The sequence below is a fragment of the Monodon monoceros genome, unplaced genomic scaffold, assembly GCF_005190385.1.
Source record: "Monodon monoceros isolate NGI ecotype Baffin Bay Population unplaced genomic scaffold, NGI_Narwhal_1 Super_Scaffold_7, whole genome shotgun sequence".
Taxonomy (NCBI): domain Eukaryota; kingdom Metazoa; phylum Chordata; class Mammalia; order Artiodactyla; family Monodontidae; genus Monodon; species Monodon monoceros.
The window spans coordinates 73,363,790-73,388,060 of NW_021703784.1; the positions used below are offsets into that span (position 1 = coordinate 73,363,790).

At 35.7% G+C, this 24,271-nt stretch overlaps 1 protein-coding gene across 1 annotated transcript in view; it reads left to right on the plus strand.

The window, feature by feature from the left end:
• Positions 1-24,271, plus strand: part of ANO5 (anoctamin 5) — a 96,430-nt gene that overhangs the window by 20,124 nt on the left and 52,035 nt on the right. The window contains exons 3-7 of the mRNA XM_029206806.1: positions 785-835; positions 8,104-8,145; positions 10,735-10,848; positions 16,146-16,214; positions 17,344-17,628. Of these exons, the coding sequence (XP_029062639.1) occupies positions 785-835; positions 8,104-8,145; positions 10,735-10,848; positions 16,146-16,214; positions 17,344-17,628 (561 nt within the window). The remainder of the gene's footprint in view (positions 1-784; positions 836-8,103; positions 8,146-10,734; positions 10,849-16,145; positions 16,215-17,343; positions 17,629-24,271) is intronic.

A 24,271-nucleotide genomic window follows, 5' to 3' on the forward strand; every position in this document is an offset into this window, starting at 1 on the left:
GTTGAAAACAGAAAAATATTAGAGAAAAGCATTAAAACAAAAAGTTAGCTCTTTGATAGATAATAAAATTGGCAAACGTCTAGCTAGACTGACAAAAAGAGGAAAGAGAGAGAGGGAGGGAGAGAAAGCGAAATATTTGAGTGATCTCAGGAGTATGTGCTGTGGTGTGCGGGCTATCATGGAGCGTGAAGATTTAAATCCACCATACACCAAGGGAGGCATCACTATTACTTTAACTACAAGTGGGTTTTGTGTATTTATATCTATGTATGGCTTTTCTCTTGGGTTATAAGTATAAATCCTTAAGAATTCTGGTGATGCATTTTCTAGGGTATTCACTTTAATAATTTCAAACAAATGGTGAAAGGCCTAAAATAGCCAATTAATTCTGTCCTTCCTTTTGGTGCCGTTCAGGATTCAGCATCATTAAAAGATTGGAGCCTCTTGTTATTTCTCTGCAATGTAGTACTTCTTAATCATTTCTTGTATCTCAGATTTTTTTTTATGATTCGTTAAAGCTACCTCCAAATTTCTCATTCTTTCTCAAGCGCCCTCTCTCTCTCTCTCTCTCTCCCCGCATAAACATACACACACATTATACACCCACACATGCACATGTATACACACAGTTTTGCAACCAATTTCAGGTGCTTCATAGCTCCCCTGAGTTGTAGGTTTAGTACTTCTGCACAGAGAACCTAGAGTTTTTATTGTTAAAAGTTATATACTCCCCACTTGCATTATTATTATTAATAGCATTCTATCTTCTCCATGACGCTATTAGCAGGACCTGAACAGCAGAGAGTCCAGTTTTCTCATCAGTGAAGAACCAAGGGTAAGCAGCCATCTGTACTGTACTTTCTTGCATGGACATGACGGGGTGTTTTTTTTGTAGTCAGCAATCGTGACTATTTCTCAGTTCACAGTTTTTCAGGTTCTTATACATGATATTAGAGAATTTTTTACTTTGGAAAAAAATCAGTTTCTTATGGGGAAAAAAATGTCGTTAGACACATTAATGAGAATGACACATAAAGCATAGCACTTTGCTAGCATTTTACTTTCTCAGTTTTACAGATGAGAAAATGAAGGATCTGAGAAGTTTAATGACTTGACCAAAATTATCCATTTGTTTAGGGGGGCAGATCCTGGACTAGACTAGAACTCAGGTTTCTGAGGCCTAATTTAGTATTCTCTCTCCATACATCTTTCTTCTTACCTGTAAGTACATGCCTAAGAATAATCACGAAGAAGTACAGTTTATTTAAAAATCAAATTCGAATATCAATTAAGAGGTTAATAAAGGGATTCAGAATTTTTTGTTAGTTGTGTAGTAAATAAAAGATGCTGTTTGGGAAGATGGGGAAATAGAGTTATACTGACAGTTTTGGTACAGATGTTTCCCTTTTCACTAGAGTACTGATCTTTATGTTCCAGAATGAAGGTTGTAGGATTGATCAGATTATAATACTTGAAATTTTATTGTTTTTCTTTTTAATTTATGTTTATTTTTTGACCATGTAAAACATTCACGATTCCAAAGTTGAAAACTGTAAATCAAATAAAGTTTAGTGAAGCCTAAAGCTTATGCCATTTTGGTGTCACTTTTCTTTTTTTTTTTTCGGTACGCGGGCCTCTCACTGCTGTGGCCTCTCCCGTTGCAGAGTACAGGCTCCGGATGCGCAGGCCCAGGGGCCATGGCTCACGGACCCAGCTGCTCCGCGGCATGTGGGATCTTACCCGACCAGGGCACGAACCCGTTTCCCCTGCATCGGCAGGCAGACTCTCAACCACTGTGCCACCAGGGAAGCCCTTGGTGTCACTTTTCAAGAAGAATAATGGGACAATAATTTACTTTAAAGTTTTTACAAAAATGTTTGACTGTGAGAACACATTGCTAGAATGGGACTGGTGCAAGTAAGGGGCCCTGAAGCTTAGACTTTATTAGCTTGAAGGTAAATGTATCTCAGTTTGAAACTATGAAACAAATCATTTCAGAGGAAAATTTCTTCCTTGTTTTTCCTCTTAAACCTTCTGTAGTAACCATTTTTATTTAGTTTATCTTTCCAATGTATCCTTTACTTTTGTGTGTGTGTGTGTGTGTGTCTACATACATATGTATATTTATATTCTTCCTGCTTCTTTAAAGGCAGCATACTGTATATACTGAACTGTTCTTTGGTTTTCACTTAAAAACATATCCTGGGGCTTCCGTGGTGGTGCAGTGGTTGAGAGTCCGCCTGCCGACACAGGGGACACGGGTTCGTGTCCCGGTCCGGGAAGATCCCACATGCCGCGGAGCAGCTAGGCCCGTGAGCCATGGCCGCTGGGCCTGCGCATCCGGAGCCTGTGCTCCGCAACGGGAGAGGCCACAACAGTGAGAGGCCCGCTTACCGCAAAACAAAACAAAACAAAAAAACATATCCTGGAGTTCACTCTATACTCTATACTGTGTCAATTTCACTCTAATTTGTTAGTATGTGGCATAGTATTCTATTGTGCGGGTTTAGGATAGTGTATTCATACAGTCCCTTTACTGATGGATGTTTGGGTTGTTTTTAATCTTGGAAATCTTTTCTCTTTTTAGTCTTTAACCCTTGGGAATCAGTTTTATAATATTTTGGCCAAATTTATCTTTCTAAGTAGGATTTAAGTATCAGAAAATAAAGGCATATGTAATTTTACCATATATTGCCAAATTCCCCTCCGTTTTGCATTTATAAGAAATATATGAGAGTCCTGTTTCTCCATAGCTTCATTAACAGTGTATTAATAAGTTTAGATGTTTGCCTGTCTGTTAGAGAGATAGATAGTGGACCTTTTTCAGTTGAGAGCTTTTTCAGTTAGCTCTGTATCCTGGGATAGTTTAAACTTTAATTTCTCTCAATATGAGTGAGACATTTTATCTTTTTCTACATTGATGGTCATTTTAATTAATTTTGCTGGATCATTCTGTGTATATTTCTTTGTCTATTTTCCTGTCAAGCTATTAGGTTTTCTTTTTTTTTTTCTTGATTTTTTTGGAGCTGGTCACATATTTATTATTAGCCCCTTGCCCGTGATATGTTGCAAATAATTTCCCCAATTAAGTCATATACTAACAATTGAAGTTTCAAATTCCAAATGATTTTAAAGTGGTTTATGGTATTTCATTCTTTATGATGACGTTGTCTTTGGTCAAACAGTAAGTTATTAAAATTAAACAGTAGGTTTCCCTTTTTTAATCGACTTTGTATTTTAGTATAGTTTTAGACTTACAGATTTATTATGAACATAGTACATAAAGTTCCTTATACGTCATGTTCATTTTTCCCTATTTACATCTTGCATTAATATGATATATTTGTTGCAAATAATGAACCAATATTGGTACATCATTATTAACTAAAGTCCATACTTCGTTCACATTCCCTTAGTTTTTCCCTGGTGTTCTTTTTCTATTCCAGGATCCCATCCAGGACACCACATTGCATTTAGTTGTCATGTCTCTTCAGGCTCCTTTTGGCTGTGACAGTGTCTCAGACTTTTCTTGTTTTCAATGATCTTCACAGTTTTGAGGCATACTCGTCAAGTATTTTGTAGAATGTCCCTCAATTATGGCTTTCCTGATGTTTTTCTCAGAATTAGACTGGGGTAGTGCATTTTTGGGAGGACGACAATAGGAGTAAAATGCTTTTTTCATCACATTATATGAAGGGTACATTGCCTACCCACGTGACTTATCATTCTTGATGTTAACCTTGATTGCCTGGCTTGAAGTCATATTTGTCAGCTTGCTCTACTGTGAAGTTTTTCTTTCTATTCTTCCTTTTTATACTGTAGAAGAAAGTCACTGTGTGCAGCCCACTCAAGAATTGGGGGATTATGCTCCACTTCCTTAAGGGTAAATGAATTATTTGGAATTCTTCTGTATGAGAAATAGGTCTCATTTATTTATTCATCAGTTTATTTATACATTGTCTATTTATTTATATCAGTTTGGGCTCAGAGATATTTATTTTATATTTTGTATTATAGACTCAATACTACTTCATTTACTTTGTTGCTCAAATTGGCCTTGCTTTGATTACTAAGAGCTTTTTGATTGATCCCTGTATCCCTTTGATAGAACCCTATTGATTTTGCTTTGTTTTTAGCTTTTCTTACTTTCTGGCATTACAAGATGCTCTAAGCTCATCTTGTCCTTGTACTTTTCCTGTGTCAGTCCCAGAATCAACCATTTTTCCAGGGAAATTTTCTTTTAATGTTATAGAAATATCACAAAAGAAAAATCTGTATCAATCAGGGTCCTATTAGGCATACTCAAAATAGGATAATTTGAGGAGGGCTTAAAAAAAAACTTTTACAAATATGGAGTGCCAGAAAAGCCCAGTGTGTATAGATTTAGTAACCGTGACTCTATTATCATCCATAGAACTGAAGGGAATTGGGAGGGAACAATTATTAGATCCAGGAGAGAGTCATGTACTTGAGACATTCTTGAGAGGCTTAATGACCTTCAGTGGAAGGATACAGCCTTCCTGAATCCAGCCTCAGAAAGGAAGAGATTTACACTCTTTTCCCTCCTTCCAATCATTTATGGGAAGCCAGAAGTCAAAGGAGCTCTTTGATACCTATCAGTATAACCAGTCGCCCTCCCAAGAAAAAAAGCAAGGTAGAGATGGATAGAGAAGGGTTCTGCTGAGACAATCCAAAGATATCCAGCAGGATATCATTGGATATATTTTCCTTTTGGAAAAAAATGTAATCCTACCATTATTATGATAGAACTTCACTACTAATGATTCTGTAAATACAGAGGAATTCACATAATTTAACCTTTTATTTTGAATAAAGTAGTCAACAGTGGATTTGATTGAGTACCTAAATGGCTAGCTAAATTGCTAGAAGGATGCTAAAACCATTAAATGAAACACACAAAAATGGAGAAAATTATACCTAAAAGAACCTGTTTCAGAGTGAGTGCCATTTGTCTTGGGAGGAATAATTTGAAAAGTACTTAATGTTTAAAGAAGGAGGAATGGAAATTGGAAAGGCACACTAGAGGCATGCCTTAATAACAATCAACATGCTGTTAACAGGTTTTGAAGGGGTGTAGATCTTGTTCACCTCAGGGATGATATTCCAAATATTTAATGATATGCTTGACATAGGCACAAACCAGCCAGAATGTATAAATGAACCAGAAGCAGTAAGTATGAATATAAATTAGTATTTATAATTGATCTATGTATGTATTTAGATATGATTGCTCTAGGACTCAGACATTTGTCTCCTAGAGGTCTTATTCAGTCTCATGGCATTAAATACCAATGATATGTTGTAACACTTAAATTTAAGTTTCTAGTATAGACATCAGACTTAAATATTAAGACCTTCAGACTTAAATATCCAAGCCATTTCCCCATCATATGCATTTAAATATCTAAAGACATCTCAAGATTTACATGTCTAAAATGTAATTTTTTCCTAGACAAAAAAATGCTCTTTTGAAGTCTTTCATATCTTAGCTACATACAATCTATTCTTCTAGTTGTTCAAGTTAAAAATTATCATCTTTATTGTTTATACATTACATACAACGAAATGTACCCATTTTAAGTGTACGGTTTGACAAATTTTAACAAATCACAACAATCAAGATATAGATTTCCATTACCTCAAAAAAGCTTCCTTTTTCTGTTTCACCTCTGCCCTAGGCAACTGCTGATTTGTTTTTTTAATTTTTTTTCTAAAGTAGTATGTTAATGGAATCATACTATATGATGTATGTAATAATATATACTATTTTGTGTCTGGCTACTGGCTTTTTTTTGTTCAGAATCTCATCCAAAATTTCAAATGATACTGATAAATTGAATCTTGTTGAATATATCTGTAGTTTTTTGGTTTCTTTTATTTTGTTTTATTGCTAAGTAGTATTCCATTGTATGGATATACCAAAATTTGTTTATCCATTCACCTGTTGATGGATATTTGAATTATTTTCAGTTTGGGGACCATTATAAATAAAGCTGTTAGGAACATTTGTGTAAGAAGTGTTTGTATAGACATATATTTTCATTTCTTTTCATTAATTTCCTAGGTGTAAAATTTCTGGATCATATGAAAAATGTATGTGTAACTTTATATGAAACTGCTAAACTATTTTAAAACGTGGTTGTATATTTTTCATTCCTACCAGTAATGCATGAGAATTCTAGTTGCTCTACATCCTCACCAGCACTTGATATTGTCAACTTTTTAACTTTAGTGATTGAATGGAGGTTATCTTATGGTTTCAGTTCTCATTTTCCTGATGAATGATAATGTTACACATCTTTTCATGGGCTTATTGGCCATTCATACATCTTCTTCTGTTAACTATATGTTCAAATCTTTTCTGTATTTTTAGAAATTGGATTATCTTTCTATTGACGTGTAAGAAGCTTTTATGTATTCTGAATGCAAAACCTTTGTCAGTTGTCTTTATTGCAAACATTTTCTCCCAATCTGTGACTTTCCTTTTCTTTTACTTAACACTGTTTTTAAAAATACAAAGTTTCGAAGTTTCAAAGTTCAATTTCTCATACTTTTTCTTTTATGATCCATGTTTCTTGTGCTCTAAGAAATATTTATCTGCACCAAAGTAGGGGAGATTTTCTCAGATTTTCTTCAGTTTTATAGTTTTAACTTTTACTTTTGGTCTAGGATTCATTTTGAGTTAACTTTTGTAGATGACTTATGGTGAGAATTAAATTTATTTACTTTTTAAATATGCATATTTAGCACTACCTATTGAAATGACTGTCTTTTCCTCATAAATTACTTTAGAAGCTTTGTGGAAACTGACTGTGTATGTGTGAGTTTATTTCTAAACTCTCTATTCTGTCCCATCATATGTCTTTTTTTTTTGTGGTACGCGGGCCTCTCACTGTTGTGGCCTCTCCTGTTGCGGAGCACAGTCTCCGGACGCGCAGGCCCAGCGGCCATGGCTCACGGGCCCAGCCGCTCCGCGGCACGTGGGATCTTCCCAGACCGGGGCACGAACCCGCGTCCCCTGCATCGGCAGGTGGACTCTCAACCACTGCGCCACCAGAAAAGCCCTGTTGTTTTTAAATAGCAGCAACATTAACTCATCTATACATAGTAGGCTCATCAGTTAACAGAGCAGGGAGTTTCCCGCCTTAGTCACCAGTTGCTTAGGTCTCTTTAGCCTATTCCAGGAAAACAACAGTTTAAACAAAACTTTGCATGACAAGAACTGAAGCTCTTTATTGATAATTTTATTAGATAATTTATCATTTCATTATACTATAAAATACAGTACTTGCCTTTTTTGTGCCATAGGTTTTCTTTCAAATATTGATATCACAGATGTTCTTAATTAATTGCTTTGGTATTTTAAAAATAATGGTCATGGTAATTGAAGACTGAAGACAACTCAGCATTTAAATAATCAAATGACTTTTCCTTTTTTTCTTCAGTATTTTGGTAGTGAAATATTTTAATGGTAATGAAAGATTCTTAATCTTTTTTGGATCTGATTAAAGCTTTGGAACCTCTTCCTAAAAAAAAAAGTAATTACACACACATGTACATGATAATGGTAATTTCAGTGTTTTTTCAGTAATGAAGTATTTTACACTATTGGGTACATTTTCATACCATACATGGTCCCAGAATAACTGTAGTAATTTTGCTTTCTTTGTCAGATGTGTATAGGCATACTTAACAGAATACCTATTATACCTATTTTACTTTACATTTCCATTCTCATGTTTTCCTTCATTATTCTTTTTTCTCTTTCTTTTTTGTTTTCTTCTTAATCCAGGTCCACAAATGTGTATTATTTAAAGTTATTGTAAAGGGATTTAGGGAAATTTACTTTGAAGTCTCCTTTTTTTTTCTTTCATTTATTTTTTATTGTTTTCTTCCTTTTTTTTGTTTTCGTTCTTTTCTTCTGTCTTCTCCCACCCTCCAATTTAATTATTACACATACACATGCATATTCACATGAGTGATCATACTGAGGGTCTTGTTTGTTTGCGTGTCTGTTTTTGCAGGGGATCTTTTCTTTAATCCTGGGCAGGATTTGCTAACTCTCTGTTGATTGCTTCACAGTCTGCAAAGCGATACAATTTGTTCCTGAGGCGGCGTCTTATGGTAACCAGTGCTGAATGATGCTGCTTATGCTTTGGATGCATTGCTAGTGCTGCAGTGCTAGCCCAAGCCATTTTTGTTGCAATGAATACTATTGATTTGGGGGACTTTGTCACTGATTCCTATTCCCCAGGCAACTGGGGTTTTAGAATGGTGATTCTTAATCTTTTTTGGGTCTGATTCAAGCTTTGGAAACTTTTCCTAAAAAAATGTAATTACATACACACATAAATACACACACACGCCCATACACATATACACACATGCAGTTTACATAGTTTCAGAAGTTTACGAATCCCCAGCAAGAATCCAAGTTTATAAACCTCAGAAAAACGACCTCATTCAATAGACACCCAGATATTTGCCTCACTATAAACAGGCATTTCCAAGAACAAATCAAACACAAATACAAATATAAATACAAACCTCATACACACTGCAAAAAATGATCTTAATGTCATGTCCTGAGCAAAACAAAAGTGATGTGTTTTAATAGTGTACAATTATATGTAACAAAATTATCAGGTTTTTCTGCCCCAGTTGGCTTCAACCAGTTTTTGTTAACAGTCCTAAGATATGTACCTCATGGTGATTTACAAGGCTACCAGTGATTTCTCTGTATTTAAAATTTTTTTTACAGTTTATAGTTAGGATATGACATAATAATAGATATTTGGGTTTTTCTACATAGCCAAAGGCTACCTTGGCTACCTTTCAGGAGAAGGGAATTACATACACCCATTTTGACTGAACATTCAGGAAATAATTAGATTCACTATTCTAGTTACTTTGTTTATTCCCTAATAGACAAGAACTCTTGAGTGTGATTTTTGTTGATTTCTATGTGCACATCTTCTATCACCAGAACTTCTCTCTGTGGACCTAAATTTAGCTTGTTCAAACAATATGACCACTTATAAATATATGGTGTTTAAAAAAAACCTCTATCATACAGAATATGACTGTCCCAGATTTAGAGCAAAAAGATTATTGTTTTTTCCCTCTAATTTTTTGCTTTGATTATATTTAATCTAATTAGTATCTTTTTTCCTTCCCCAGTTGGCTCCACAAATTTTGGTGAATTTCATAAGATATGCTAATACTGTGATGATTTACAAGAGCTCAAATAATTTTTTTGTTTTGTTCACCTTTTTTTAATGATTTATAATCAAGATATAACATGATAACCATTTGAATTTTTTCAGGGTTTTCTTTTTGTTTTGCTTTCTTTTAGGAAAAGAGAGATGATTATGTATCCTTTGACTGGGGTGTAGAGAACTCAGACATAACATTTGAATTACTGTATTTTGATATGTAATCTCTAGACTCCCTGAATATTTTTTGTTTCTTCATTCTTTTTTCCACTCATTTCCTCCTGTGCACTGGGAGCTAGTTCTTTCTGAGACACATCAGTTATGCATTCACATAGATAAAATACAGTTATTCTGTTCACAGACCACAGATCAAACATGAGATTTTTGTCTTATTCTTACTTGACTGATCTACAACCAATCCTTTTTATGGGTGATCTGCCTGGCCTGACTTGAATGAAAAACAGCATAGAGTACCATAAAAGAAACTCATAAACTAATATAAATACCAGTTATGAAAATTAAAAACCCAGTTCCCCAATCACAGGTTAGCTAAAGCAGTTGGAAAGTTGCCTATGTTATAAATTTGCATCACAGGGTTAGAGAGATCACTGACATGCACTGCATCATCTATTTACATCATTCGAGGTATTATATGTCGCCTATTCCAAATATTAACTATTACATATTATATATAAACTATAAAGAAGACCAAATCAGTCAAACATGAAATCTCTTCTTTCTGAAGCTCTCTAGTGTTTTTGCAGTTTTGAAAGGGGAGGAATTAATGAACTACACATGTGAAAGCTGAATTTGTAAGTTTGACGATTATACTGAGAGAATTGATAACACAAATTTAAACAGCGGATTGCATTTAGCTCACTTAGGAAGTTGATGTTGAAAGGAGATTTGCATGAGAGTTTACTTGCAGTGAAGCCAGCTGGCACGCTAACTTGCTTTCTAATTTTTAACTGCATGTTGATTTCATTTTAGCCCTTCAAAAGTTGAATTAGAAAGTAGCAACTTTATGAAAACATACATATAAGCATTAATCATAAGTTTATGTTCTTGCAGTGAGATTCATTAATTGGTCTATAATTAATTATACCCCCAAAGTAGTGTGTGACCATGAATTATTTGTTGGACTAATTGGTACGTTGTTTAATGAAGATAACAAGTCTCTCTGAATATGCATTTTGGGATCAATGTATACATGTATTCATTTTGTTTTGGTATAATTGTAGCATTTTTATTGTGTGTGCATGTAGTAAATATGCTTAGCTTCATCTTGAGTCTTTGTTGTTTAATATGTAACTTTATGGCATTTCCCTTTCTAAAATAAGCATGATCTTCTGTTGATGAAAACTCTGGTTGTCTTCATCTGTCATTTCAGGACTGAAAAAAATTATATGCTGACCAAATTTTAGCTAATCCCTTTCATGTTTTTGCCATGTGAAAGTAAAACTGTAATTTAAAGTTGTGTCATTCATGTCTCCTGCAGTTTAAAAAAGATGAACAAAGCAAAGATTCTATCTTCTTCAGAGATGGGATTAGGCAAATTGATTTTGTGCTTTCCTATGTTGATGACATAAAGAAAGAAGCTGAACTGAAGGCAGTAAGTACTTATGTAAGAGAGATGGGAATAATAAGAAGAAGCACGTTCTATACTTTGACAGGGATGTTTCCTCTGAATTATGTTGTAAAAGTTAGCAGCCCCAGAGTGTTACTGAAAGCTGAAACTGAGTGAAAAGACTACAAAATACGCAGCCTAAGAATGGATGTGTAAAGTCAATTTTATTTTTTGGATATTTTGGACAGTGACTTCTTTTTCTTCTCCCAAGTGACTGATATATTTTTTATATAGCTCACCTTTGATATTAAATGTGACCTCCAGAATTTGAGGTGTATATCTGAATATAATATTTCTTTTGTGTTTAATTTTCATTTTGACTTTCATTAATCCATTTTATCTGAGTAGCCTTGATATTATGTTCTTTCTGACCTTATCACTTTCTGAACTTACATTATTTATTCATTTTTTTTACTTGTTTACTGTCTCTAACACCATAAATTAAGTTCACAAAACCAAGGACTTTGTCTTGTTCATTACTGTATACTCAAATGCTTAGAACAGCAGTTAGAGCATAATGGATGCTTAATAAATATTAGATATTTGAAATAATGAATTAATATATTAATTCACATGGGTAAGCATATAAACACATATTTGCTAACATACTTACATAGGAAATAAATGTCACATAAAGTAAAAAACTGTAGCTGTTATCCCCGTAAGGCCCTGTACATAGCCATTTCTGTCCATTTCTTCCACCCTTTGCCTGGAAACTCTTCCACCAGGCCTCTAAAATTCATTTACTATCACCATATTCAGCTCTTCTCTGAATGTCCCCTTCAAGCCTAGCTCCTCGTGTGGGTTTGGTGCCTTCCACAGCAGTCCTCTCAAGCGGTGGTGGTTTTTCCCTTACGCTTTTTCTGGAAATGGATGAATGCCTGCTCTCCTTTTATCATATTGTTGATTACAGTCTATCCTCCCTCGCTCAGCCTTGAAGCTCCTGAGTTTTAAATCTCATCGGAGTTATCGCTACCCTGCATTGTTGCTGTCATTAATCCATCCCTGGCCTTCTGTTCTATTTCTCAACAATTTTAGCTCCTGGATCACCATCACTCTCTCCACAAATACTCCCTTTTTAAGTATTGATTATCTCAGTGGTTATCTAGATGATTATTTTGGCATCCTAGCCTCTCTGTTCCTTGAACTCCCTTTTGCTAGTATCTTAGTCTCTAACTCAGCCATTCACTCCCCTAGAACTTGTCATTACTAATAACTACAACTCTTTATAATCTCATTCAAAGTATCCAACTGTCTGACCAATCCCTCGAGTATGTCTGACCAATACTCTTCTTCCTTCAGCTGCACCAGGACCAGATAAGATGCAATTATCTTAACTCCTTTTTACTGCTGCTCCTTATCTTTATGCTCTTCTTTATGCTTATTCAGTTTAAATCTCATATCACATTATACTCTATTGCATGTGCCATCAAATCCCTTGCCCATCTCTCAGTTGTACTTAACTTTGGAAAACAATTTTAGTTAAACCCAACTTTCCACCTGCTAATGCTAGAACCATGCAGAAAGACAGACATACATTTCACTTACTGGTTTTATCTCATATTTGTGCTGATAGACCTCAACTCGGTCCTTAATGCTATCTGGCAGTCATACTTCCTTAATTTATTCAGTTTCCCACTCTCCTGGGTGACTGTTTTATAACTTTTTCTCTCTCACACCTTCTATGTATCCTCCCCATTTTCAAGCTTAGCTGACCACTTTTCTAAGTCACTGAGAAAACTGAAGCAAGTAGAAGAGAAATTCTTAATTTTCATTACCACATTTGTCCATCTACCAGCATCTTCCACCTGTATAATCTACCTTTCTTCCTTTTACCATAGATGTACTATTTATCCTTCTATCTAAAGCCAACACATTTGCTTGTGTTCTGGATCCCTTTCTTCTTGCCTACCGTTTAGGAGTCAACAAGACTACCCCCAGGTTTGCTGACTCACTAAAAGGACTCACAGGACACAGCATGTAGCCATACTCAATGGCTATGTTTTATTGCAATGAAATAATAAAAGCAAAATCAGCAAAAGGAAAAGATGCATGGGGCAAAGTCCAGAGAAAACCAGGAGCAAGGTTATAAGAGTTCTCTCCCAGTGGAGTCACACGGGATGCAGCTAATTCCTCCAGTAACAATGTATGACACCACATTGGAAGTACTGTTTACTAAGGAAGCTCATTAAAGACTCAGTGCTGTAGGATGTTATTGGGGGCTGGTCCTTGTAACCTTCTGCCTATCTCATACCAACATTCCGTAGTCCCGGAAGAAAGCAGATGTTCAGTATGAACTACATAGTTTGTACAAACAGTTGAGGTAAAGTGAGCCACTCTTAGTAGTCCTGGGAATGGTGGGAACCCTCACAAAAACCAAGTTCCCAGACACCGGAACCAACCTTGCAGGCAGGCCTTTCTAAGGATAGCAGTTTCAAGCCTGTTATATTAACTCTTTTCTGTATACCTACTTAGGGATATTGCTTTTACGATTCTTTCCTCTCTCTTAAAATTGCATTTTGTGTTGTTCTTTACCGGATCATTTCTTTCAACAAATAAATGTGCTGTTAATTCTTCCGTATTAAAAACAAAAAGCAAGCACAAAGACCTCCTCTTAATCTCAATTTCCCTGCCAGCTAATGTCGACTTCTCAATTTCCTTTTTGCCCAGTTTTCTCTTAAACCCATTCCTATCAGGCCTTAACATCACCCACTTTGCTCATCTTCAGATAAATGAATCCAGTGATCAAGTCTCAACCCTCATCTTGCTTGACCTGTTAGCAGCATTTGCCACTGATTACCATTCCCTTCTCTACAGTTTATGTTCTTCACTCAGCTTCCAGGTCTCCACATTCTCTTAGTTTTCTTCTTATTTCACTAGCCGCTCCTTCTCAATCTTTTCTTCTCCCTGATTTCTTGTTACTGTAGTGCCTCAGGTTCAGTCCTTAATCCTCTTCTTTTCTCAGCCTACATTGATTTCTTTGATGATGCTTCCTGTCTCACAGTTTTAAAATTTAAAACCATGTTTGTGCTAATTCCAACGTTTACCTTTCCAGTTTGTACTTCTTTCCCCTGTGACTATTCTGCATCTCTACTTGGAAGTCTTAGAGAATCTCAGACTCAGCACGTCTAAAATGAACTCCTGGACTTCCCCTGAAAGCCTGATTCATCTACAAGTCTTCCCCAACTACAATTATTTATCATACATTTCAGTAGTTGCAAAGGATATCATCTATAATGTTTTGTAAATGGTCCAGTTTTTAGCATATATCTCTAGAAGGTAAATACCATGGAAATTTGACACTCACCATCATTTATTTTAAAAAATGAATTATATGAAGAAAATCTCTTTTAACACTTTGAATTTTACATCATTTATTTTTCTCCACCTAAAATTTTCCTTCCACTCTGTCCACATAATTTTTTCCTAATTTAAGTGTTTTATCTTTGGGAGTCTTTTATTGTTTGTTCAGTCTTAAGTTTGCTACAACAAATGTGTATATACCTTGAAATGTTTTTATTTCCTTTCACCAGAACAGTCTAAGCCTTAAACGTCTTCTTTTGTTTTGAGGTTTTTTTTTTTTTACAACTGTACAAGTGCATAATTGATAAAACATCATGAATATACTACAATATTTGACAAGTAGTTATCAAACATTAAAAGTAAAGTCATCCTAAATGCGTCAAATAATGAAATGAACACGGAGGCTTTAAACAATATTTTCCACATCTTACTCCTCCGCCATCTAGTGGGAAGCAGACACATAGCACAGGGAGATCAGCTCAGTGCTTTGTGACTACCTAGAGGGGTGGGATAGGGAGGGTGGGAGGGAGACGCAAGAGGAAAGAGATATGGGGATAGATATATATGTATAGCTGATTCACTTTGTTATAAAGCAGAAACTAACACACCATTGTAAAGCAATTATAGTCCAATAAAGATGTTAAAAAAAAACCCCAAAACAATATTTTCCTTATTTGTAGATGAATGAGAATTATTCCTAGAATGAGATGGTTCAGCTTCAAGTATATTTTTATATATGTTTGTATAAATTAAGCTTGTTCAGATAAATAAGTAGGTTGGAATAGAAAATGTACTGTTTTAGCAGTTTGAATCGTTTTTGAGCTCCTGAATTATAGCCCCAAATTACAAAGTGATTTATCATAAAAGTAATGTTTAATGGTCTGTCACCTAATAATCCTCTTAGCTCGGCCTTCAGTTTTACTGGGCTCAGAGAATTGGTGTCCACATGACTTGCAAAACCATTTGTTACTACAGTGAGAAGATTCACTTTTTTTTAATACTGATAACAATATTTTGAATGTCCCTCTCTGCCCCTTGTTGTTTTGTTTTGTTTTTGCCTTCCTGGATGTCCACAGCCTGCCTTTTCTTTGGTAACCTAGGAGAAGGGCAATTGTGAAAGGGTATCAGAGAGAGGAGAATTATTCATAGACATATTCTCACATGTAGTAAACTTTGGAAATGGAGAAAAAGAACCCATTAAAATTATATTTTATTCCTTGTAAAGTTTGAAGATCTCTCAAGGTGAACATATCCATTTGAAGATGTGTCCTGTAACATCCTAGTGAAACCTTTTAAAATTTCAGTTACTATTTTTCACACTTAAATCATAATTTTTTACATTTAAGTCACATTTACAGTTTTTCACACTTAAGTCACATTTACACTTTTTCACACTTACATAAGAGTTAAATCATACTTGAATCACTGTTACAATTTTTTCACACTTAAATCATAAAGCCAAAAGATTTTTTGACAATTAATCATTGTTTTAAAGCCCACAGTAATGATTATTTGCATTTAATTGAATTAAATTTAATTTTACTTTTTCTAAGTGAAATTATTCTTCATGATTAAAAAGTCATGATGATATTTTGGCTTAAAATTGCATTAAATATGTCCTTTATTTGAAGAATACTGATATCTTTGTAGTACTGAATCTTCCCAACTAGGAGTATAATATGTCTCTCTGTTTATCAAATTTTTTATGTTAATTAGTATAGTTTTCTGCATTATTTTCAGATAGAGGTCCTGCATATTTCCTGGAGATTATTCCTAGATGTATTGGATTTTTATAGTTATACTGTGATTTATAATATAGGTGAAAAGCAGGCCATGGCAGTCAGATGGGGGTAATACATAGAGTACTTTTTTATACAACCAAGGGACCATCTGGAGGCACAGTCATTGTGTAACAAGTCTGTTTATCACTGGGCAAATAAAAGGGTTTTACATAATACTACTAATTTGTTTTTCCATAGGAAAGAAGAAAAGAGTTTGAACAAAATCTCAGAAAAACAGGTCTTGAGTTGGAAATTGAAGATAAAATGGTAAATGTAATTGTTAATCTATATCAGAGTCTTAGTTTTTTAAGTTTTGTTTTCTTCTCCTCTGACCTTTGACTGGCTAGACTTTGTGTTTGGGAGTAAAACAATAGCTATTTTGGCTACTGACATGTAACTGAGGATGGTAGGGCCTGTGGTCTTCCAGGTAAATAAGTAGGTCAGTACTCTGAATTTGAGATGATAAGGGATGAGTGGAACACTTTAAAAATAGGCATAAATAGTTCTAGTCAGGATCCAGAGAAAGTAAAGACATGGTTTTTGTTTCACATCTGTGTCATTTTGAAGGCAGCCTATAATCTAGCACCCTAACTAGTTAACCTGGCTATCTTGCAACACAACCTTCTAGTTAAGCCAAGACACTTTTTGTGCTCATGAATATGCCAAGTTTTTTTTTTTTAACCTCCTACCATTTACTGGTTTTCTAGAATTTCCTTCAAAATTACTTTTAAAGACCTATTTCAGATCCCACCCTGTCCATGAAACTCTAATACTCTCTACTTCTAAATTAATAGTCTCTACTTCTTATTTATCCCTGTATTTTACTGAACTAGTAAATATGAATTATACCACATATTCTATGTGTAACTTAATTATTCTCCTGTGTAATGAACCCTTATTACCTAAAGTTCCTCCTTTAGGTGTAGGTGATACATCAAAACTGGGTAAGAAGAGGGAGTATATCTTATACTTTGTATGTATCTATTATACTTATACTTTGTATGTATTTCTCATATACCCTAAACACAGTTCTAAGCTTATAGCTAGTTGCTAAAAACTTAAGAGATTTCCCAGAAATCTCTTAAGTTTCTATGGACTTCAGACTAGTGTACATTGACCCTGAAATATATTTTTTAAAATATTCTTTGTCTCTGTCTGTCTCTATGTCTCTCTGTCACACACACACACACACACACACACACATATAGTATACACATATATACATATATATGTAAGTATAATATGTATAACTGTTTTGAGCATTTGCAAAGTTTTGCTGAAATTTTTCAATAAATTGAAAATACTTGATGTCTTTAATTTGTTTGAGATTTTGTAAAATTTTCTTTCTTTAATCAACTCAGTAATCTTTCTGTTATTTTGCCTCCATCTTATACAGAACTCCGAAGATGGGAAAACTTATTTTGTCAAGATCCATGCCCCTTGGGAGGTATTAGTTACTTACGCTGAAGTGTTGGGAATCAAAATGCCTATTAAGGAGAGTGATATTCCTCGAGCTGACAAAATGCCTTTTAGCTGTATGCTTGGGCCTCTGAAGCTCCCAAGGAATGTGAAGCATCCTCATGCTGAATATTTCACTGCCCAATTCACCAGACATCGGCAGGAGCTCTTCCTCATTGAAGATGAGTCAAGCTTCTTTCCATCCTCATCAAGAAACAGAATTGTAGGTAGAGAAAACCTTTGGGCACATCCCTTGGCGTAAGGGATGTGTGCCTGTGTGTGCTTTTATATGTGTGCATGTGTGATACTATGTCTACAAGAGGTTTCTGTTTAAATTTTGATAAGTGTTCAGTGGTATTGGGCAGGTTTGAAGGGCTACTTGGACCGCTTAACGCTGTTAACCTCCCTACTTCTCCAGCTGTCGTTTAAAAATGAGTGGTTGACAGTGTGGACACAGCAAAGAGAGGCCTCTTGCAATATTGGGGAAATCACTTAATTGAGAGCCAGAGGACTTTGGTTTTGTAAGACTTTTGTAAAATGGTTTTATAAACTTATAGTTAGGTTTTATAAATTCAGTGCATAGCAGAAAGAATATTGGTCATTCCAACTGGAAATGGAATGTTTTAATTTCTTTGTATATGATGTTGACTGAAAAAAATACACAACCTAAAAGTTGAGAATTATGTTTTATTCAAGGACATTACTGCGAACTCTGAGGAACTGTTATAACAGGTAAGGGAGGAGCCAGGGTACATAGGACTTGTTGCTGGAAAAAATACATGTAGTGGGACATTAAAAGATTACTGCTAATCACAAAAAACAGATATCTCAAGTTAAAGATTTTAGTGCTTTTCTATGCATGGGAAGATGCAAGAGTCTGGGCTCATTGAAATTATTCCTTTGATATGCCTCTTAACTATGTAGGACGTGTATCCTGTTTTTCTCCATCCTGAATTCCCTGTTGTGGGGAGGCTACAGTGGCTGACGGCTTGGTGGCAGGCAATATTTCTTGTTTACTGACATGGCAGGTGCCATATTACTTTGTTCACAATAGATAGCATTTGAGAAACATCAGAACTTTTTCCTTCCATTTAAAACTGTTTTCAGTCTTTCTTTTTTTTAATTTTTGTTTTAATTTTTGTTTTCAGTCTTTTGAATAATAATATTTCCTCTCCATTTGTAGTCCGAGGGTCTTGAAACTTCCCATTGACAAGGAAAAAAAAATGTGTATGTGTTACACTATCACCCTTTATAAAATTTTGTACTAATTTAGAGTTCTATTAACAACATAGGAGAATGCTGTTTTCCACATATCTTTCTCAACACTAAAAAGTACCAATCTTTCTTTTTCTTTCTTTTTAAACTGTAGCATAACATAAATAGAGATAGGCACACAAGTGTGCACTGCTCTTTGAATTCAATCACAAAATGAACACAGCTATGTAACCACCACCCAGATCAAAAGAGAAAACTTTCCTAGCCCTCCAGAAGCCCTAGAGCCTCCTTCCAGTCACTATTCCTGTCCCTCTCAGCAGAGGTAGAGTTTCACTTTTAACAGCAGAGATTAGCATAATCTGTTTTTTTATAAAATTTATAAAATTTATAAAAAATGGAGTCATACGGTATGTATTCTTTTGAGTCTGGCTTCTTTGGCTCAACATTTATTTGGTTGATTAAATTAGCTACGGTTGGTTAATTTTATTCATTAATTTTCATTACTTTCTATGGAAACTTATTTGTGTATGTATCATTATGGTTTAATTTACAATATCAAATGAGATTTATCTCCTTGATTATGTTTATTGGGCATTTAGATATGCACTTTTTTTTTTTTTTTTGCGGTACGCGGGCCTCTCACTGTTGTGGCCTCTCGCGTTGTGGAGCACAGGCTCCGGACGCGCAGGCTCAGTGGCCATGGCTCACGGGCCCAGCCGCTCCGCGGCATGTGGGATCTTCCCGGACCGGGGCACGAACCCGTGTACCCTGCATTGGCAGGCGGACTCTCAACCACTGCACCACCAGGGAAGCCCTAGATATGCACTTTTGTTAAGTCCCTGCTAATGTCTCTTGATTTTGTTTTTCAGTTAGGTCTTCCCTTGTTGATTTGTAGGAACAGTTTATATATTCTTTATTTGAACCCTTTATTCATTATATATTTTACTGATATTTTCTTACTTTGTGCTTCCTTTTTCATCCTTTTTATGGTTTCTTTTCATAAACAGGTGTTTTTAATTTTAATGCACACTTGACTCTTGAACAACATGGGTTTGAAATGCAAGCGTCCACTTATGCATGGATTTTTTTCAATAGTAAATACTACACTACTACATGATCCATGGTTGGTTGAATTCTTAGATGTGGAACCGCAGATATGGAGGGACCTTGTGTACAGAAGGCAAACTATATATTATACTCACATTTTTGGCTGCCCAAAGGGTCAGTGCCCCTATCCCAATGTTGTTCAAGGGTCAACTGTAGTCTACTTTCTCGAGCCTTTAGTTTATGAATAAAGCTGTTAACCTTTAACTACCACCAAGATCATGAAGTTATTTCCTGTATTCTAGAAGTTGTATTATTTTACTCTTCACATTGAGAACTACTGTCCACTTGGAATTAATTTTTCTTCATGGTGCAAAATAGAGGCCTTTTCTCCCCCATATGTATAGTCATTTGACTTACACCAATTATTGAAAACATTCAACTTTCCATATTGTTTTACAGTTCCCTCTTTGTCATAACTCATGTGTCTAGATATTCATAGATCCACTTCTGAGTTTTATTCTGCTCCTTTGACCTATGTCTGTTTTTGTATCCATACTGACAATGTTGAACTTTGACTGAGTTCTGTTCCCAGAAAATCGGGACAATTTAAAAAAATCTCCCACTCTTGTTCTGTAAAACCGCTTACTGCAAAGAACCACCCTTCCCTATATGACTTAAAGAATATTCATAGATAACCCCCCTGTTTGACTTGACAGCACTGTTCGCCACATAATTTATTCTAAATTCATCTGCTAATTGAAGTGTTCATCAGTATTAGTTGTCTCTATCCCAAATAATAATAATAAAAATAAAAACTTCTCATATATCTATGTGGAGCAGGTAGTTACAGCTTAGAACCAGGTGCCTAGACTACACTCCCATAGAACCAAGGAAACAGGGATGTTATCTTTCTTGATGTTTACATTTAAAAGGGATGGTTCCTGGAAAACTTAAGAAAAACACTCCTGAGTTATGAAACTGGCAAGAGGCTTATTTAGCTTTTAAAAATATTTACATACATCTCAAAGAGAAGAGAAAAAGAATTTATAATTACAAGTTCTCTAAAGGAAATGCTCTAAAATTTGGCACCAGGGAAATTTCAGTTCTTTCCTTCCTTCCTCCGTCCCTCCATCTTTCTTTACTCTCCTTCTTCTTTCTCTGTCTTTCTCCCTTCCTTCCTTCTTTCCTTCCTCCCTCCCTCCCTCCCTCTCTCTCTCTTTCTTTCTTTCTTTCTTTCTCTCTCTCTCTTTCTTTCTTTCTTTCTTATTGATATAACATATACCAAACCCATGTATCCAAATTTGTATTCATCTTAAAGTAATCATATTTGCAAGTATATACTTAATCCAGTGACCCTGCAAATGTGCAAAATAATTTTGAGATTACTTAAAATACTCTTACTGTTAATAATAGCAAACACTTAAATAGCACTTACTATGTACTAGGCATTTTTTTTTGTACAACATAGTGATTCAATAATTTTGCAGGTTATGCTCCATTTAAAGTTATAAAATACTGGCTATATTCCCTGTGCTGTACAATATATCCATGTATCCTATTTATTTTATTCATAGTAGTTTGTACCTCTTATTCCCTATCCCTATCTCACCCCTCCCTCCATCCCTCTCCGCACTGGTAACCACTAGTTTGTTCTCTATCTTTGTGAATCTGTTTCTGTTTTGTTATGTTCATTCATTTATTTTATTTTTTAGTTTCTACATATCACATTCTACTGTAAGTGATAACTTACAGTATTTGTCTTTCTCTGATTTATTTCACTAAGAATAATACCCCCCAGGTCCATCCATGTTGTTGTGAATGGCAAAATTGACTTCTTTTTTTGTGGCTGAGTAGTATTTTAGATCTATATTTACCCTTACAATTTCTTCCTTTCGTTATTACTTTATAGTGATAAACGTTAGACACATTCCCATTCTTTGTTTCATAAGTGGTTAGCTGAACTCTGTATCCTCATTGATCCCTTGAAACAAAGGACTGTTAGGTAAATTAACCAAAATTCAGTTGAACTTACTTCCCCAAAGGGCCCTAAACTTTGCTGCACCCTCAACCTTAGCCAATGTTGGCATGTAGACTAGCCCTTCCTTAACACAAAGAAAGACACTTCCTGAACTTGGCTTACTTCTCCCTATAAAAGAAGTCATTTTATGCTTGGCTTTTCAGATGTTCCCAGATCTCTCTATTGCAACAGTCCCCCTCATCCTCTTGCAGTAATCGTTAAAATCTTTCCTAAGTTTGGATTTGTTCTTGTTTGACAACACCATGCTGTATTTATTACCATAGCTTTATAATAAGTCTTAATATTTGGAAGAGTAAAATTTTCCACTTTGTTAGCTCCCCAGTGTAGAGTTATTTTTGGAGAATCTTTTTGGTGAATCTTTCCTAGAGAAATAATCCAAAGTATGTAAAATAGTTAATATTTATCACATTATTTATAAAAATCAAAACGATTTTGCATAAAGTATCATTTATTTACCAAGACATAATATTAAACTGCCCTTAAAATGAATAACCAGATTAAATAATGATGATTATCTAATGTTTGTCAAGGGTGACAAACATTGCAATCAAGAATTCCTTAAACAGTAAAATATTTAAAAGGGGGGGTGAAGAGAAGTATATCTAAAACAGTGCTAAGAAGAAGGACCTTCAAGATGGTGGAGGAGTAAGATGTGGAGATCACCTTCCTCCCCACAAATACATCAAACACATCTACATGTGGAACAGCTCCTACAGAACACCTACTGAACACTGGCAGAAGACCTCAGACTTCCCAAAAGGCACGAAACTCTCCATGTACCTGGCCGTGTGGCTGACAGGGTCTTGGTACTCTGGCCGGGTGTCAGGCCTGAGACTCTGAGGTGGGAGAGCCAAGTGCAGGACATTGGACCACCAGAGACCTCATAATATCAATTGGCGAGACATGTCCCAGAGATCTCTGTTTCAACGCTAAGACCTAGCTCCACTCAATGACGAGCAAGCTCCAGTGCTGGACACCCCACGCCAAACAACGAGCAAGACAGGAACACAACCCCACCCATAAGCAGAGAGGCTGCCTAAAATAATAATAAGTTCACAGACACCCCAAAACACCACTGGACGCAGTCCTGCCCACCAGAAAGACAAGATCCAGCCTCATCCACCAGAACACATGCACCAGTCCCCTCCGGGCAGACACCAAAAATAATGGGAACTACAAACCTGCAGCCTGCAAAAAGGAGACCCCAAACACAGTAAGTTAAGCAAAATCAGAAGACAGAGAAGCACACAGCAGATGAAGGAGCAAGATAAGAACCTATCAAACCAAACAAATGAAGAGGAAATAGGCAGTCTACCTGAAGAAGAATTCAAAGTAACGATAGTAAAGATGATCCAAAATCTTGGAAATAGAATGGAGAAAATACAAGAAATGTTTGACAAGGACCTAGAAGAACTAGAGAGCAAACAAACAATGATGAACAACACAATAAATGAAATAAAAATTTCTCTAGAAGGGGGGCTTCCCTGGTGGCACAGTGGTTAAGAATCCGCCTGCCAATGTAGGGGACACGGGTTCGAGCCCTGGTCCGGGAAGATCCCACATGCCGTGGAGCAACTAAGCCAGTGCGCCACAACTACTGAGCCTGTGCTCTAGAGCCCGCGAGCCACAACTACTGAAGCCCGCGCGTCTGGAGCCCATGCTCCACAACAAGAGAAGCCACTGTAATGAGAAACCCACGCACCGCAATGAAGAGTAGTCCCCACTCACTGCAACTAGAGAAAACGTGTGCACAGCAACAAAGACCCAATGCAGCCAAAAAAAAAAAAATCTCTAGAAGGAATCAATAGCAGAATAACTGAGGCAGAAGAATGGATAAATGACCTGGAAGATAAAATAGTGGAAATAGCTACTGCAGAGCAGAATAAACAAACAGAATGAAAAGAATTGAGGAGAGTCTCAGAAACCTCTGGGACAACATTAAACACAACAACATTCGAATTATAGGGGTCCCAGAAGAAGAAGACAAAAACAAAGGGACTGAGAAAATATTTGAAGAGATTATAGTTGAAAACTTCCCTAATATGGGAAAGGAAATACTCAGTCAAGTCCAGGAAGCACAGAGAGTCCCATACAGGATAAAACCAAGGAGAAACACACCAAGACACATATTAATCAAACTATCAAAAATTAAATACAAAGGAAAAATATTAAAAGCAGCAAGGGAGAAGCAACAAATAACACACAAGGGAATCCCCATAAGGTTAACAGCTGATCTTTCAGCGGAAACTCTGCAAGCCAGAAGGGAGTGGCAGGACATATTTAAAGTGATGAAAGGGAAAAAACTACAACCAAGATTCATCTGCCCTGCAAGGATCTCATTCAGATTCAAAGGAGAAATTAAAACCTTTACAGACAAGCAAAATCTAAGAGAATTCAACACCACCAAACCAGCTTTACAACAAATGCTAAAGGAAATTCTCTAGGCAGGAGACACAGGACAAGGAAAAGACCTACAATAACAAACCCAACACAATTAAGAAAATGGTAATAGGAACATGCATATTGATAATTATCTTAAATGTAAATGGATTAAATGCTCCAGCCA